Here is a 15,173-nt window from a genome sequence, read left to right on the forward strand (position 1 = left end):
CTGAGCTGAAGGCAGATGCTTAACTGACTGAGCCACCCAGGTGCCTCTAGGTGGGGCTGTTGTAATTTTAAGTGAATGGCAAAGCCTGAACTAGATAGATGAAGCCCTGAATCTTAAATTCAATCCAGGTGAAGGGAGGTGGTGGGGCGGGGCTCTCTGGGGTCCCCCAAGCCCCACTTCTTCTATTTGAATGCCTGCAGACACTCTCACAATGGTGAGTGAGGCTCCTCTCCTTCCTGTTGTTGTTTCTCGGTGGTTATGACTAACAGGTAGAGTGAGAGTTTCCACGCGACCCGTCGTGCCTCCCGGAGTTCAGTAACCACTTTAGTTGGCTTCTCAGCACAGTCCCATTTCTAAGTGTTTAGTAATCAAGTTAGGCAACTTGCCCAAGGTCCCCCAACGGGTTAGTGACACAAGTCGGGACCTGGGCAGGGTCTGATTACCATCCAGGCTCGTTTACGCACCGCCTTTCCGCCCGACCGCCACGACTTCAGTCGGCTCCTTTGACTCTCTTTACGGCTTGTCGTGACTCCAAATGGTCAAGTTCAACGTCTATATACCGTTGATCTTCACAAGGGTTTCTCTTGGGGTTTTCCGAAATGCTGGTAAAGACACTGTTTCTCCTACGGTCGGCAAGGGCCCCGATTTAGGGTTTACGAAGCGGTGTCTTTCTCCCTCAGGCGCACTTAGAACTACCTCCCGGTTCTTCCGTGGTGCAAGCCCGAGAAGATTTCGATCTGCTCAAATCAAGCAACTCTAGAAGATACGAAGTCCTTCGGGAGATCCTGACGACGCTCGGCCTGAACTGTGACATAAGACAAGCTCCTGCCTTAACGCCTCTTCACCTGCTGCCGGCCGCTGAGGTGAGTGTGTGCTCGGCGGGGAAGGGGCCGCCTCGGTCGCCTTTCTTCCGAACGGTGCCCCGGTTCCTCCTCAGTGGTCTTGATTTTGATGTCTTTTTTATTTAGACCTCAGGTTTGGGAACGGTCTTAAAGATGCCCAAGTGTAGCTGATATTTTTGGTGTTTGTATGTAAGGGGGGGAGGGAAGACTGTTGGCGTTTAGAAGGTGTTGTGTCTTAAAGGTCACGGCCTGTCCGCTTTAAGGGGGCGGAGGGTCACTCTTTTATGTGTCAAGAGTGCATTTGGAAACCACAGTTCATTCATTTGGGATTAAAAAGCTTTGTTTTGATCCGGGCCTTTCTCAGGGAATATTTGGATGGGAAAAATCCCAAGTTCTGTATCATTCATGCTGATGCCATCTTGTGGCACAAGAGGCTCTGCAGTTCGTTTCGGTCGCCCAGTCGTGTCTAAGAGGAAAATGCCCGCAGAGCTGGGAATGTGTTCAGGAATTTTCCTGGGCTTTTGTCTGCCTTTGATGCCTGTGGTTGTTACCTGGGTTGGGCAGGTTGCCACATTCTGTAGGGGTGTCTCCTCCTGCTAACCCCTTGGCTTTGCCAAGCTGTCAATTTCTTACTAATTGTGGCAAATTATTTGGAGGTCTTTTTCCCGTCTCCCCTACACAGGGAAATTTGTGAGTGTAGTGATATGACCATGTAGTTTCAGCAAATGCCTGAAAGTCCAGGTGACTCTACCCACCAAACTTACCTGCTTTCCCTCGAAAAGAACAAAGTATACCTCCTACCTTAACATTTTTAAAAGAGAAGGAACTCCCTTTTGGGTTATACTCTATCCCTTGGCAAACTTAGTTTTCGGAGGAGAGTGGAGCTGTGGGTTATCTGGGTGGGATGTGCTCACTTGGAGAAGACAGCTATAAACTCCACGCACATATAAGATTAGGATACCTCATAGGATTATATGAGGGTTGCAAGAAACAATTATGTGAAGGTTTTGTGTAAATTATATTATTTAAAAGACAGTCCAATTATTAATATTATTGGATTGTTTGGAGTTTTAATAAGTTACATGTGTATAATGTCCCTAAAAGTGCCTGGTATCTAGTCTAAAAAGATGCTGGATCATGTTTTAAATTTTAAAAATGAATGAAATTGCAATGGATGATTTTTTTCCATTTAAGAAACATTCTTTTATTGCATTTTCATTATGGTTTTTAGCCAGTTTGCATTCTTCTTATTTTATTTTTTTATTAAAAAAATTTTTTTAAGTTTGTTTATTTTAGCAATCACCACAGCCAACATGGGGCTTGAACTTAAACAACCCCAAGATCAAAAGTCCCCTGCTCTTTGGACTGAGCCAGCCAAGTGCCCCGAACTCTTTTTACTGGGTGCTCTTAGGGATTCATGGTATGACTTTGGTTTGTGCTTTTATCTTGGGAATTCAAACTCCACATCATTTGTCTCTATTTTAAATGTTCAGTTAATAGAAGGAAAAGCATCAGATCCATCTTGTGACTTATATTAAAATAAAGTGGGTCCTCAGAGCTTCACCTCCTATAGATGGCCCACCTATTGTCCTCCCACTTTGGAGGGATGGGGCAGAGCCTCGTGGGTAAGGGTTACTGGTCCCAGGGGATTTGTGATGATCACGTCCTAAATCTTCTCTCTCCCTCCTTTCCTGCTCATGGAGGGCTGAGACCGGCTATGTGAGGAAATGCCTCCTTGTTCTGAGGTCGCGGAGCGAGATAGACCAGGCTCATCTTGGCAGTGCTCCTTGACCTTTCCTGGGAGTTCCGACCACACTGGTCTTGGGACTTGCCCCTCTGGACTCCTGGATGTATCAGTGAAGAGGAAACAATGTTCTCAAGGTTTGAACTCCAGGCATTTCCCGTGGTTCTTTAGGATGGGTGTAACCTGAAACACCTAAGCCTAGGCTTTGAATTGTGTGTCTGCTTATATTAATGTACACTTTAACCTGCCTGTGGGTGGGGGCATACATTTCCTCTGCTGACCGTTGACCCTCATTCAGAAACCTGGGAATAAAGTGCTTGAACAAGATTAAAGCAGGTATTTTTTCTATGTACAGATACACAGACACCCCACATAGACTCCAAGCCTACCAAGTTTCTCTGTACATAATACGTTTGGAAAAGAGCCATTTTCAGAAACGTTCTCTTCTCATTTCGGGTCTTCTAATTGGTCTGGTTGCTCTTGGATCTCTACCCTGTGGATTACTTTTTCTCCCAACTGCTTTTCTCTCGAAATTCCTTTTTACTTGGGGAGCCGAAGGAACCAAGTGTGTGAGCATGAGGTTGTTGTATATATCCTCATTTCTTAGTTTTATCAACTCCTCCTAGAAGTCTTTGAATCTGCGGTTAAAGGAAATTCAAGAATTCAGGGTGTTCGAGTATGTTTGCCTGGAATACAATTATCATGCAAATGAATGTGAAGGGAGACCGATCCACACCTTGATGGTCTTTCTGGTGGCAGCTGCGTCAGTCCTCTGGGTCTTCTCCTAATGCCGAGGTGGAGACATCTAGGAACATCTTCTAGTCATTGTGCAGGTGGTTCAGCGTTTACAGAGAGTTTGGGATGACAGATTGGGAAGAGAGCTGGGTCGTCGTATGTTCTATTTGGTTTTCTTTCCTGCAGCCTTCTTACTAAATCTTAGATCCCCATGGAATTAAGGCACGTCAACGCTCTGTGCTGTTGGGAATCAGCCACCTCCCACCGCACGGTGTCGCTGCTGAGCTGGCTGCCTGGTGAACGGACACTTTGGACTGTCGAAGCAGTTCAGAGACTTTTTTTTTCTCTCTGCACCAGCTCCACATACTTTAGTAGTTTTCCATTACACTGGTGGCACTTTCTTTCGGGTCTGTAGGAATTATTTCAGCGTCACAGTTCATATTCGTCTTTCATTAAAGCATCTTGCTCTGTGCTAGGTATTATTTGAGGATGGGATGTGAAAGAACACAATAAACACACTCGCTACCTGAATTGTTTCCCTGTTTTTTCTATGCACACCAGTGGTGTTTGCAGAGTGTGGTGCCTAGGCCCTTGCTCTGCATAGCAAACGGTGCAGGCAGGAGATTCACGGGGGCACCTATGAGCTTCCACATTACTACGACATCAATGGAAAAGAACAGCATGGTGATCCAGGTAGGAAAAAAACACTCACCCAAAGTACAGTTGACTCTTGGTGTTTGCTAGGGATGTGTTCTGAGGCCTTTCCCGGCACCCACACGCCCCAGCAGCATGTGATTTCCCCTGTAAAATCCAGTCATGTATGGCCTCATACGTGTCACCATGCATGACACCATGAGGAAGCAGGGCTCGGTTGAGGTGCGGCCTCTGGGTGACTGGGGACTTCCCGTTTATTCAAAACTCCCAGGGGCAGGATTGAAATTCAGGCCTCAGCAAAATTATTGCTCTTGTCCAAGCAAACAAAACACATGAGCACACGTATACCTAAACTTTTTTATTTTCTTAATTTTCTGTGACGTACATGTATTATTTTTATAACAAGCAAAACCAGTTACTAAAAATGCACACAAATTACTGTTATTGGACTTTGAAGACATCCCAGAAACGGTCACAACTTGAGTGTTAAGAAGCAAGGACTCTTGTGTGGATATCGGCAGTTTATTTAATATTTGGCGTCTATATCAGTTACTCTAACAGCATTAGCTGTGTTAGTAATGACTTGACTCTGGGGAATGGCCAGTGAGAGCTACGCTGCTGGGTTTAATCATGGCTCTCTCTTTCCTGTGTGGGTGCCCCCGGGCCTCAGCAGTGCATTCATGCCTGTGGGCGGAAGGTGCTTCTGGGGGTCCTGGGGATCCTGGTGGAAGCTTATAATTTGAGTGCCCCCACCCCTGCTTGGATGTTTCTCCATGGAACCCCTCGAACTATTTCTCAGAGAAGACCACAGCTGTGCTGACGTCTACACAGGGAGCCCTTTCAAACAGATGACTTCCTTCCTGGAGGTGTGAGTAGAGTGAGAGGCTCAGAGGATACGCGGCTGACCCCAGATTACTGGATGGCCACCACACTGACCTCTTGCCACTGGTGTTGCCGGGAAGTTAGCGGAAATACACCTTTCCTGTGGGGACCCGTGTGTGAGTGTGAGTGTGTGTGTGTGTGTGTGTGTGTGTGTTTGTGTGAGTGACCTCGATTTGATAGAAAAACACAGCTCTTTCCCTTGCAGACCTAAAGTCCCACGGAAAAACTCGCCCTCTCATTTCCATTTCTCTGGGCTCTGTTTCCATTTTTGTCCCTGCCAGGGGAGGGTGTGCGGCGAGCTCCAGGGGTTTGTGTTTGGAGGGGCAGCTGATTGATTGGGACAAGCCGGGTTGGGATCTCAGTGCAGAGCCGACTGCCGGTGGGTCCCGTTCGATTTCCCAGCCCGACCAGGGGACGGGGGAGAGGATGGGATAGTACACAGCCTGCCTGGCATGCTCGCCCACCCTGGAACATCACCGCTCGGGGTCTGGGGCTTTCTGAAACTACAAAGCTGGCATTCTTTCGGGCGTTCCTTGTGGCTGGTAGCTGATGGTATTCCTCCTAAGACGGAGGCAGGCAAGACGTTGGCAGGAGTCCTGTCAGGGAGAGGGTATGTGGTTCCTTTGCCTCGGGGTCGCAATGTAACCGTAACAAGAAGTGACAACTGGGGTCGTTTTTAAAGCAACCGGGAAGAAATTGTCATGTTGTGTGTATGTGTGTAATTTCGGTAGTGTGGGTGTTGTGGGATGGGTCCTCTATTCTTTAAAACAAAAACTAGTATCACATTTCATTTTGATTCAACCCCAAATCATTTGCCGTGGAATGCCTTCTCCCCCACCAAAAAAAGCAGGTAGGAGTAGTTTCAATATGTGTAAATGTTTAAAAATTTCCTAGTGTAGTCCCTCCCTCCCCGGGGAGTTTCTTTTCTGATATTGGTTGCTTTAGGAAGAAACTGAGACTAAATCATACCACATGGGTCTTATTCCTCCTTCTCTAACTGATCTCTTCATTTAGCAAACTTCTGAGTGTGTACTATGCGTGAGACCTTTCTGTGGAAGTTTCTGGAAAACAGACACATTCCCATCTCATGGCATGCAGCGTAGGTAACCAGGTGCCCCCACAGGTGTCACAGCCTCATCTGGATCTCCCGGTGGCCCTGACAGGTGGGAAGCCAGGGCTGGGGTCCTTACCCCTCGGGAGAGCAAGCCGGATTGTGGAGCAGTGAAGCATCTCATGTATTTTTCTGACTTAGTTAGAATTCTCCAATTTAAAAACAACAACCCCTTGCATTCCATGTTTTAGGGTAGTATTTGGCATGGCATCCTCCCTCCCTCCACCTTTAATCTTAGTTCTGAATCTCAAATAAGTACAGTGAGATGGAAACTTCTAGTGTTACTTTAAAGCACAGCGTAGAAAATAATTTTTAGAGATCCAAATTAGAGAGAAACTCAGAATTCCAGGTGCGCTCTGAATAGCGCTTGACATGTGGCTGACGTGGTGTTGGGGTAGCTATTTTATAATACGGCCCCAGCTAAAGAGCAGCTGGCAGATTAAAGCAAACATTTAAAAGCTTTTATAGCTATGAATGTTTAGGGGTCTTTCATACACCTTTCTCTCCTTTCTTTCTTCCTTCGCCCTTTGCCCAAACTGGAAATGTTTTGTTCATTTTAACTGACTTCCTGTTATCGAGCATAATACCTATGGCAAAGGTGACATGATGGGTTTTGATGTTGAAATGCAAAAGAGATAATACGTGGGGTGTTTTCCTTAGCTGCCTTTTTATTTAAGTCTGTCTTTTTGCCGGGAGAGGCTTTTCAGCTACTGTATAGACCGAATTGTTATTTGCATCTTATTTTCACAAGAATGTTTCCAAGAGACTCCTGCAGAGTAAATACATCTGGGCCCTCAGCCCAGGGCAGGTGAGGGGACTGATAACGTGCCTGTGGGAGACCCAGGCGGCCGCAGCTTGGCTTGTTTTCCACTCGGAGTGGGTGCTGTTCTAGTTCGGTTCTTGCCGGCTGGCCTGGGGAAGAGGGGCGGGCGAGAGGGAGCTTCTCTCCCTGCCCTTGCTTTCTGCCGGGAGCGCCCTGTCTAGGAAGGGTGCTTTTACTTCTTTAGACTATTTATATCCACCGCTTCTGCACTCAAAGATCTGTGGATGGGAAACAGGCCCTTTTGGAATAAAAAGTCCTCCAAGACCAAATGCTTTCTGTCTCCTACACCAGCCCCCTAATAGCTGCCATGTGTGAGCGGGGACGGATTATGGCGTTGCCTCCTGGGGAAGTCGATTGAAGCTGTCTCTAGAAGTCTTGCAGCGTTCTCAGGAGCAGATTGTTGTCTCCCAGGCGGAAAAATACATCCTGGGGAATGAGCCCACACCGGCCCGGGGCTGGAGGGCACGGCCAAGGGGGCGGCCGGAGCTCCGGTGCGGGCTGGGGCCGGTCCTGCCCGCCGCCGGGCTGGGCACCGAGACCTGAGCTCCACCGATAACCGCCCTCCTTCAGTTTTCGGGCGTGGGAATGACAGGCGCGGAGCACGTTCTGTTTCCATTCATGATAAGAATTCGGGAATGTCGCTCCGGGAATTGTGCTGTCTTGAAAAACTGTTGATCACGTTTCGGGGTTTCGAAACCGACAGGCCATTTGTGGCCCCGGATGGCGTGTGATCTTGTTTCCCCTGCCTGAGCGGGAGGCTAGAGACAACTGGGTGCCAGGGTGCTGGAGTTCTGGACCTCTGCAGAGGGGCTGGCTGGGGCCGTCCGGGCAAAGAGCTCTCTGGCTTCCCCTTGAAAGCGGCCCGCGTGGCGGCGGGAAAACTCGGCTAAGGTTAGTCTGTCTGTCTGTCCCTTTCTCTCGGAGATAAGAGAATGCTATAATCACTCTCAGTGCTCTCACTCCGGCTCCCCGGAGCTGCCTACCAGTGGGTGCGTTTTTCCAGACGCTGCTGTGCCAAGTTTGGGGCCACACAACAGCCTTCCAGATGCTAGATGTTTCTAGAAAAACTCTCTATTCTCCTCCTGCTTGTGTTGTATTTGTCTTTCTTAAAATGTTCTCTGGCTTTTGTTTAATCATACAACCAGTGGAAGAAATACTGGAGTAGAGATTGTCATTTTGGTTCTTACTGATTGTTGGAGATCCTGCCCCTCATAGAAAATTCTAGAGGTCAGACCCCATTGGGTGACGTGAGGAACGTGGCTTTGAATGAAAATATTTTAGAGCCTTTAGAATATTTGTTTTAGTGGATAGTTTTTAGAGGTATTTGAGTCTTTACAATTTTAACATGTGAAACCTATAAATAAATGATAAATGAGTGACTACATCGAATATATGCACTATATTCCTACGTTTACTTTAACGAAAACTTCTAGAAAATGCTATAAATTGCTGAAATAGAACCTTCCTTTGTGGAGAGGTCTTTTTCCCTGAGGACGAGAGAAGATTTAGGTGAAAATATCTACAGATTCCCGTTAAAAGGGAAACATCCTCTCCACTCGGCACAAGGAGATGTACAGCATAATCTTGTGGTTTGGGTGTAGGTTGTTGAGTGTGTCTCCTGTGCGTGTGTCCTGGTTAGATAGGGCTTCTGGGTAAAGAGAAGGATTGTGTTGGCACTCGGCTCTTGCACCTCCAAGGTTTGTGCTTGCACCTCCAAGGTTTAAATTCAAATTCTAAATAGAATCTCTTGCAAAGGCGGGCTGGTACTGGCCATCCCTGGTCAGCCGGATCGCCCAGTTTTGAATGGGCACCTTGCTGGGCTGTTTGTTGGTGTCAGAAGCCGTGAGTTTTTCCTGCGCCCTGAACTGTGAAAACGTGTAGTTAAACCCACTTGCCTCCCGTAGGCAAAGTAAAAGTCTGACAATTAAAATGAAAATTAGAAGTGAGTATTCTTCTAAGAAAACTTGTAAAGTCTTCCATTTTTAACGCCATAGGAAAGTATTTGACAAGTTGTTTTCTTGTCTTTGAGCAGAAATGAGTCCTCCATACAGCAGTTTATTAGTGAGTAATTGGATGATGGCACACCTTCCTGTTTTTATTCTCACTAAATAAGGAAATAGGACTTTTAAAAGAAAACACTAGATTGTGGTTCCATAAATTAAAAAACAATGCTCCCTTTTTTTTTTTTTTTTGAAGATTTTATTTATTTATTTGAGAGAGAGAGAGCGTGTGAGCACAAGCCAGGGAGAGGAGCAGAGGAAGAGGGAGAGGGAGAAGCAGGTTCCCTGCTGAGCAGAGAGCCCAACATGGGGCTTGACCCCAGGACCCCGAGATCATGCCCCAAGCCAAAGGCTGATGCTTAACTGACTGAGCCACCCGGGTGCCCTGATGCTCTGTTTTTTTGAGGAATGGGGGAATGGGGAATGTCCAGACTCTTTCTGCCTTAGAATTGTCTAGATTATTATTACTCTAGTGCTTTCCACAGGCAGGAAGATTGAAGTTTTTCCTCTTTTTTTTCAGTCTGTGAAGTGTCTTAAAGGTCAAAGGTCTATAATTTTGAAGAGTCTCCTCTTTTGCATGTATTTTGTTTCAGTGATGGCTGGGATTACGTGTGATGTCTCAGATTGGCCAAATGAGTTTATCACACAAGGTGGCTTTTTTTTTTATTATAATAATTTTTTTAATTATATTATATTAGTCACCATACAGTACATCCCTGGTTTTTGATGTAAAGTTCGATGATTCATTAGTTGCGTATAACACCCAGTTCACCATGCAATACGTGCCCTCCTTACTACCCATCACCAGCCTATCCCATTCTCCCACTCCCCCCACCCTGAAGCCGTCAGTTCGCAAGGTGGCTTTTTATCACCAGATTCTCATTACCAAATCTTCTCTGTTCTGTTGGGGGAGGGGTAGATGAGATGACCTTTCACATTCTTTCCTGGACTCCGGTATTGATGATGGTCCCAGCAAAGCAATCAGATGCAAAAATAAATAAGTAAATAAATAAAAAATTTTAAACTTTTAAATAGATCGGATGCATGTTTTGGTAAGAATTTGTGGTTATTACCATTTTCATCGTTATACTGGAACAATCTGAGATCATTGGTAGGTGCCTTTGCACAGTTAATTTAAGCACAGTGAAAGAATGTTTTGCTCTGCTTTATTTACTTCAGGTTCTTTCTCAAATCGATTTTCCTGTTAATTTAAGAATTATCAAAGCAATATATAGGCGCCTCAAATTTACAATCAAGTTATGGTTTCAAGATTTGTGTGCTAAGTTGGGTGTTTTAAAAACGTGGTTATTTGTGTCCGTTGGGTTTCCTTACCGGCTCACATATGTTCTCATGCTCCCTAATGCCATTAAATACCATCTGTGGTGCCGTCGCTGTCAGACGCTGGCCTGGCGCATCCTGGATGCACTGGGAACACCCAGGACATCTCTTTCCACCACTCCAGGGTTTGACTCGGAATACAACAGCTCTTTTTCAGACGTCCCTGAAACAGTCCTGTTGAACACCTAGTGATACCATGGTACATATGTGTCCTTACAGGAAATCAGTGCATTTGTGTTGGTAGGTTAATACTTTTCTCATATTTAAGAAAAAAAATTTTTCTTTATCGTAGTAACTGTTGAACTGTACCCACACGTCAAAGGAAACGTTTTGTAGAAAATTTCGAATATACAACAGTAAACAGAAAATGTAACAAACTCATGAACTCAATCACTCTGCTTCCCAGATTTCTATTGCGGCCAGTCTTACTTCATCTAAGCCTGCCCAGTCCTTCTCCGTATTATTTTGAAGCAAATCCCAGATATTTGCATCAGGACTTTCTTCTGTAAATATTTTAGTATGTGTTTCTAAAAGATGAGAGCTCTGTTTAAAATCATAACCAGAATACCACTGATACACCTAAAATAAATCTGTTCCGTCATATATAATCTCATACTCAGTTGGTGTTCCATTTTCGGATGAGACATATTTAAAGATGGGCCGTGTTATCTGTGCATTGTGTCATAGACGTGTTGGTTCCTTTATACAACAAATGCAAGGAAACAACCAGGTAGAAGCCAGTGTAACTTTTTCGGGGAAGTGATTTGGAAAGTAGATTTCTGTGTCTCCTGAAATGCTGTATTTTAGCCCTTGTTATGAGGCCATTCTGAAAATAGCAGCAAATAATCATTCGTAATAGCATGCAAAACAACCGAGCCGAGAAATACGGCGGATTGGTGTGGCGCTTGCCCGTTCCGAGTGAGGTGGGAGTTTCTCTCCCTCTCTTTTCTGTACGAGAAGTCCTGGTTTCTTCAGCAGGGACGGTATTGATTTTTGCTCCGTATGCTTTCGGTTTGGGTTGATGTTTAGCCTTTGACCCCGCCACTTTCTTACAATAAACAGTTTGTTGATGAGAGCAGCTGCCCACCAGATTGTTTCCAGATTGTTCTCTCCTGGCCGAGGACAGAGTGCACCTTACGAAGAAGTCGGCTTGGAGCTCGTGGCTTCCACTTCTTATAGGTCTCCCCCTTTGAAGCCAACTGTCAGCCTCTGAACATTCTTCTAGTTGCAGCCAGTAAATCGGTGAATCTGCGGCAATAGGGATCGGGGCCTCCCTTACACTCTTGACTGTTTTATTTTATTCTCTGAAGGAATGATAGCATTTTCTAGAAGTTTCTGCCACACAGAGCAATTCCTTATATTCCAAAAAGAATTCCCAGTATTTGGTATGTGGAAATTAGGGTGGTGCTGTGTCGGGAAGTAGACAGAACACGCTTTATTTTGTGTAGGAGTCTGCTCCTTGACTATTCACAGGTTTTCTACACAATTAAGGAATGAGGTTAACTTTCACACTAAGGTCAATATTACCTGCCTGGTCTTATTATCTTGCCCTTTCAAAATGAATTCTCATTTTTTTTTTCTACTTTTCAAAGACAGTACTACATTTTTCTTTTTTAATGCAAGCGACAGGTAACCTAATGACTTGGCAATTTATGTGACCCAAAGGTATACTGTAGTTTGAATTTTTGCTGCTTCCCTAATCACCCCCCAGTTGTTGCCTAGAGTGGACTGTCTTGCTTGCAGCAACCTTCGTTAAGGCAAGGTCAGAGCTTTCAAGCATCAGAGCCAACACTTTTCACTAAACTGGCCACCAGGGGCTGCTGTCAGAATGGTGAGTCTGAGCTCACTTCCCTAGAGGCAAGTTTACTTTTTCTACAACCAGTAAATTTTGTTAAGCTACCAATCCTGGTTTCAAACCTCAGGTCTCACGACATAGCCTCCAGTCACCAAGCATGCTTACAGCTGTATCCCTTCCAGCCAGGTATTACGTAGGACCTGGATCCGATTCAAGACCCAAGATTAAGACTTGTGTGTTTTTCATTCAGTGCCAATAAGCTGTTATTAATACACTGATTCCACATAGACTGAAAAGCTTCATGAACGCACTGGGGTTTGTGTTCAGGGAGAGTAGGTCCTGCGTGTGGACTGTTCCAGATCCAGGCCTCTAGGGGAAGGGCCCCTTGATGATGGCAATCTGGATTTTCAGGGACGTGTTCTTACCCGGAGTGGCCTTAGCGTCCCTGCCCCGATACAGGGGTCATGCTGATTCAGCTAAAATGTGAAATGCTAGAAGGTGTTCTTGGTGGTGGTTTTGTTTTTTAAATTTTTTTGTTTTTTTGCTTTTTAGTTTTTTGTTACAAATTCTGTGTCTTTGATGATTCCAGGATTGATGGCAGAACCAAAAATATATAGCAAATGTCAGAGCTGGAGGGGCCTTAGAGCCTCAGGAACAAATCTCTTCATTTGACTTCAACTTTTTATTTAAAAAAAAAAAAAAAGGAAAGAAAATCTAAGAAAGGGTGAAAGAATAGTACATAAACCATGTGTAGCCTTCACCTCGGTTCACCCTTGTTAACATTTTGCTACATTTTCTTGATAAGGTTTTTTTTTTTTTTTCCTTTTGGAAATGCATACTTTACTGCGTTAAAGTAAAACACAAAGCATACAACTTGTAAGTTATTTATGGGAGCACGAGGCTTTGACATCGTGGCTTCTAGGAGTTGGCAAGAGAGCGGTGTTAGTTTGTACTTGGCCTTGGGCTTGTTTTCTTTATTTGAAGTAAAACCAGTAGCCTGCTGGTTTGTCGTGGTTCTGGATGGCTGGTCATCACCCTACTGGGTTGTGCTATGGGCACATCCCATCTTCACATTAGCCAGCAGGTCTCAAATTCTTATGCTATATCTTAAAAATCCTGAATTACAGAACATAAAACATCTTGGAGCCATGTGTTAGGAGGGCAACTAGTTGATCTTTTATGCCCAACAAAGGGCTTCTACCCCTGATCTAGGAAAATTCCACTGATGACCATGTCATGAGTATAGGATTTACAGTTTTTCTTTCAACTTTCTAAACCAAGTATTGTGACTTGGGAACTTTAGATCTGATTGCTTGCTTCCATAAGAACTTTTTTTTTTGGTAAACTGTAAGTAGTGTACGAATGCTGTTGTATTATTTATGTGAATATCTGTCTGCCCCATTAAACTGTAATACAAGATCATTTGAAAGCAAGGACCATATGTTGTTAATCTTTATGCCCCTTCCCAGTATTTGGCCTATAGTAGGCATTTAGTAAGAGCGTTTTGTTTGAACACTTAAGAAGCATTTTGGCTTTTCCCACTAACGTATGGTGAAACGCTTCCCCTGCTCCCGTGTCTGGGACACCCGAGGGGCCTCGGGGGACAGGCTGGCAGCAAACAGCCCACCCAGCTCGGACTGGCTGCCCGTCCAATCTAGTTCTGTCATACATATTCAGGTATGATGGGAATTTCATAAACAACCACGTTAAACAGTTTAAAAGAGTCGGCTGTCAAGGAACACTGACAAGGTGGAGTTTAGGAGTTTAGGAGTTTAGGAGAAAGGCGTGAGGGTTTTTATCTGTTAACTAATGTGCTTTCCCATCTAGAAACTACCGTGGTCATGCTGGTTGGTCAGCTGCTCCTTGCCGTGAACTAGGAGTACCTTCTCCTGTGAACGCATCCAAGAGTGTCCTATGCCCCTCCCCGTCCCATAGGACACGGCTGGTGTGCCCTGGGATTCTCTGAGCTTTCCAGAGCGTCCAGGTGACAGCCTGTCAAACAGATGAACCTTTGCTAAAATAAGTGGCCTGGAGCAGGAGGCCCTCGGCCTTCTCTGAAGGCCCCTCGCACCAGCTCCAGCTCGCCTTTCCAGGTAACAGGTCCTTCCTATTGGAATCCTCGAGAAGATGGCGCGGTTTTAACTGCGCATTCAGCATTTGCGACTACACATCGAATCTCGAAGCTGAGCCTTGGATGTTAAAACCGAAAGGGATGTTCCAGGTGTCTTGTTTTAAAAATGAAGAAACTGAGGCCCGGAAGCTGGCGGGTGGCGAAGCTGTTGGCCCGATTCTGCGCAGGGGTCTGCCGAGCCCCACACCGCGTTCGAGGGCTGGAGGCCAGGCCCGCAGATGCTGAGCGGATTGTTCGCGATGGGTGCTCAACAGCGGCCCGCGCCTGGCATGACTCAGAGCTGCGTGCGCGTCGGCGGGACCGGCCTCCTCGGGCGCCCCCACTTGCGCCGGCCCGCAGCGCGGAGCTTTCCTAGCTTCCCCCTGCCCCCGCGGTCCCGCTCCGTTAGGAGCCTGTTTGTGTTGGACCAGGACAAAGGGCGGGCGGTTCACACAGGCAGGCTTAATGAAGGCCCTGGAGACTTCTACGGATGTGGAGCCCAAACCCGCGAGCGCTGTCAGTGGAAGCGCGCGCCTCTCGCGGGGAAGCGGGGCTCGAGCCCCGACCTGGAACGCCTCCCCCCTTCCAGTGCCGCCCACGGCTGGCTTCTGCTCCGCGCGCTTGCAGAATAGATTTCACCTCGAAAATGAGCCCATTTGGCCCCGTGGAGGTGTGACGCCTATAAAAGCAGCCTTGTTAGAAATGCCTTATTCATTACCTCTGTTTTACTGCTCCACCCGAGCCTTTTGTGGTCTTCACTAGTTGGCAGGTAACAAAAAATGCAGTAAATCTGTGGCCTTTCAGAGCCTGAGCCTGAGCGATCCCTTTACATAATAAAAGGAATACAGTTGAACAGGCACTTATTGTCTCCTGTGTCCCAGGCATGGGGACCTAGAATGACGGCGGCGGGTCCAGCTCACAGGGACTCCTGTCCCTGGGACTTAGGTACCTGATGCCATCTATCCTAAGTTCTTTGGCGTTGCTGGGTTACCGTCCCAGGTGTGGTCTCCACACTAGTGGAGGATCGGCATGTGTCGAAATTCATCTCGCTGCTGGGCCCAAGTGGAGCCTCAGGGCCGCAGTGTGAGAGGCAGTCACTGCAGAGAGCCCCCCCCCCCCCCCCCCCCCCCCCCCCCCCC

General features: G+C 46.3%; 1 protein-coding gene across 2 annotated transcripts in view; it reads left to right on the plus strand.

Moving 5' to 3' along the window:
- Window positions 1-15,173, plus strand: part of HLCS (holocarboxylase synthetase) — a 195,410-nt gene that overhangs the window by 24,649 nt on the left and 155,588 nt on the right. For both annotated transcript variants that reach the window (XM_040620975.1, XM_040620976.1), the window contains exon 5: window positions 681-863. In XM_040620975.1, the coding sequence (XP_040476909.1) occupies window positions 681-863 (183 nt within the window). The remainder of the gene's footprint in view (window positions 1-680; window positions 864-15,173) is intronic.

The sequence above is a fragment of the Ursus maritimus genome, unplaced genomic scaffold, assembly GCF_017311325.1.
Source record: "Ursus maritimus isolate PB19 unplaced genomic scaffold, ASM1731132v1 scaffold_4, whole genome shotgun sequence".
Lineage (NCBI taxonomy): Eukaryota > Metazoa > Chordata > Mammalia > Carnivora > Ursidae > Ursus > Ursus maritimus.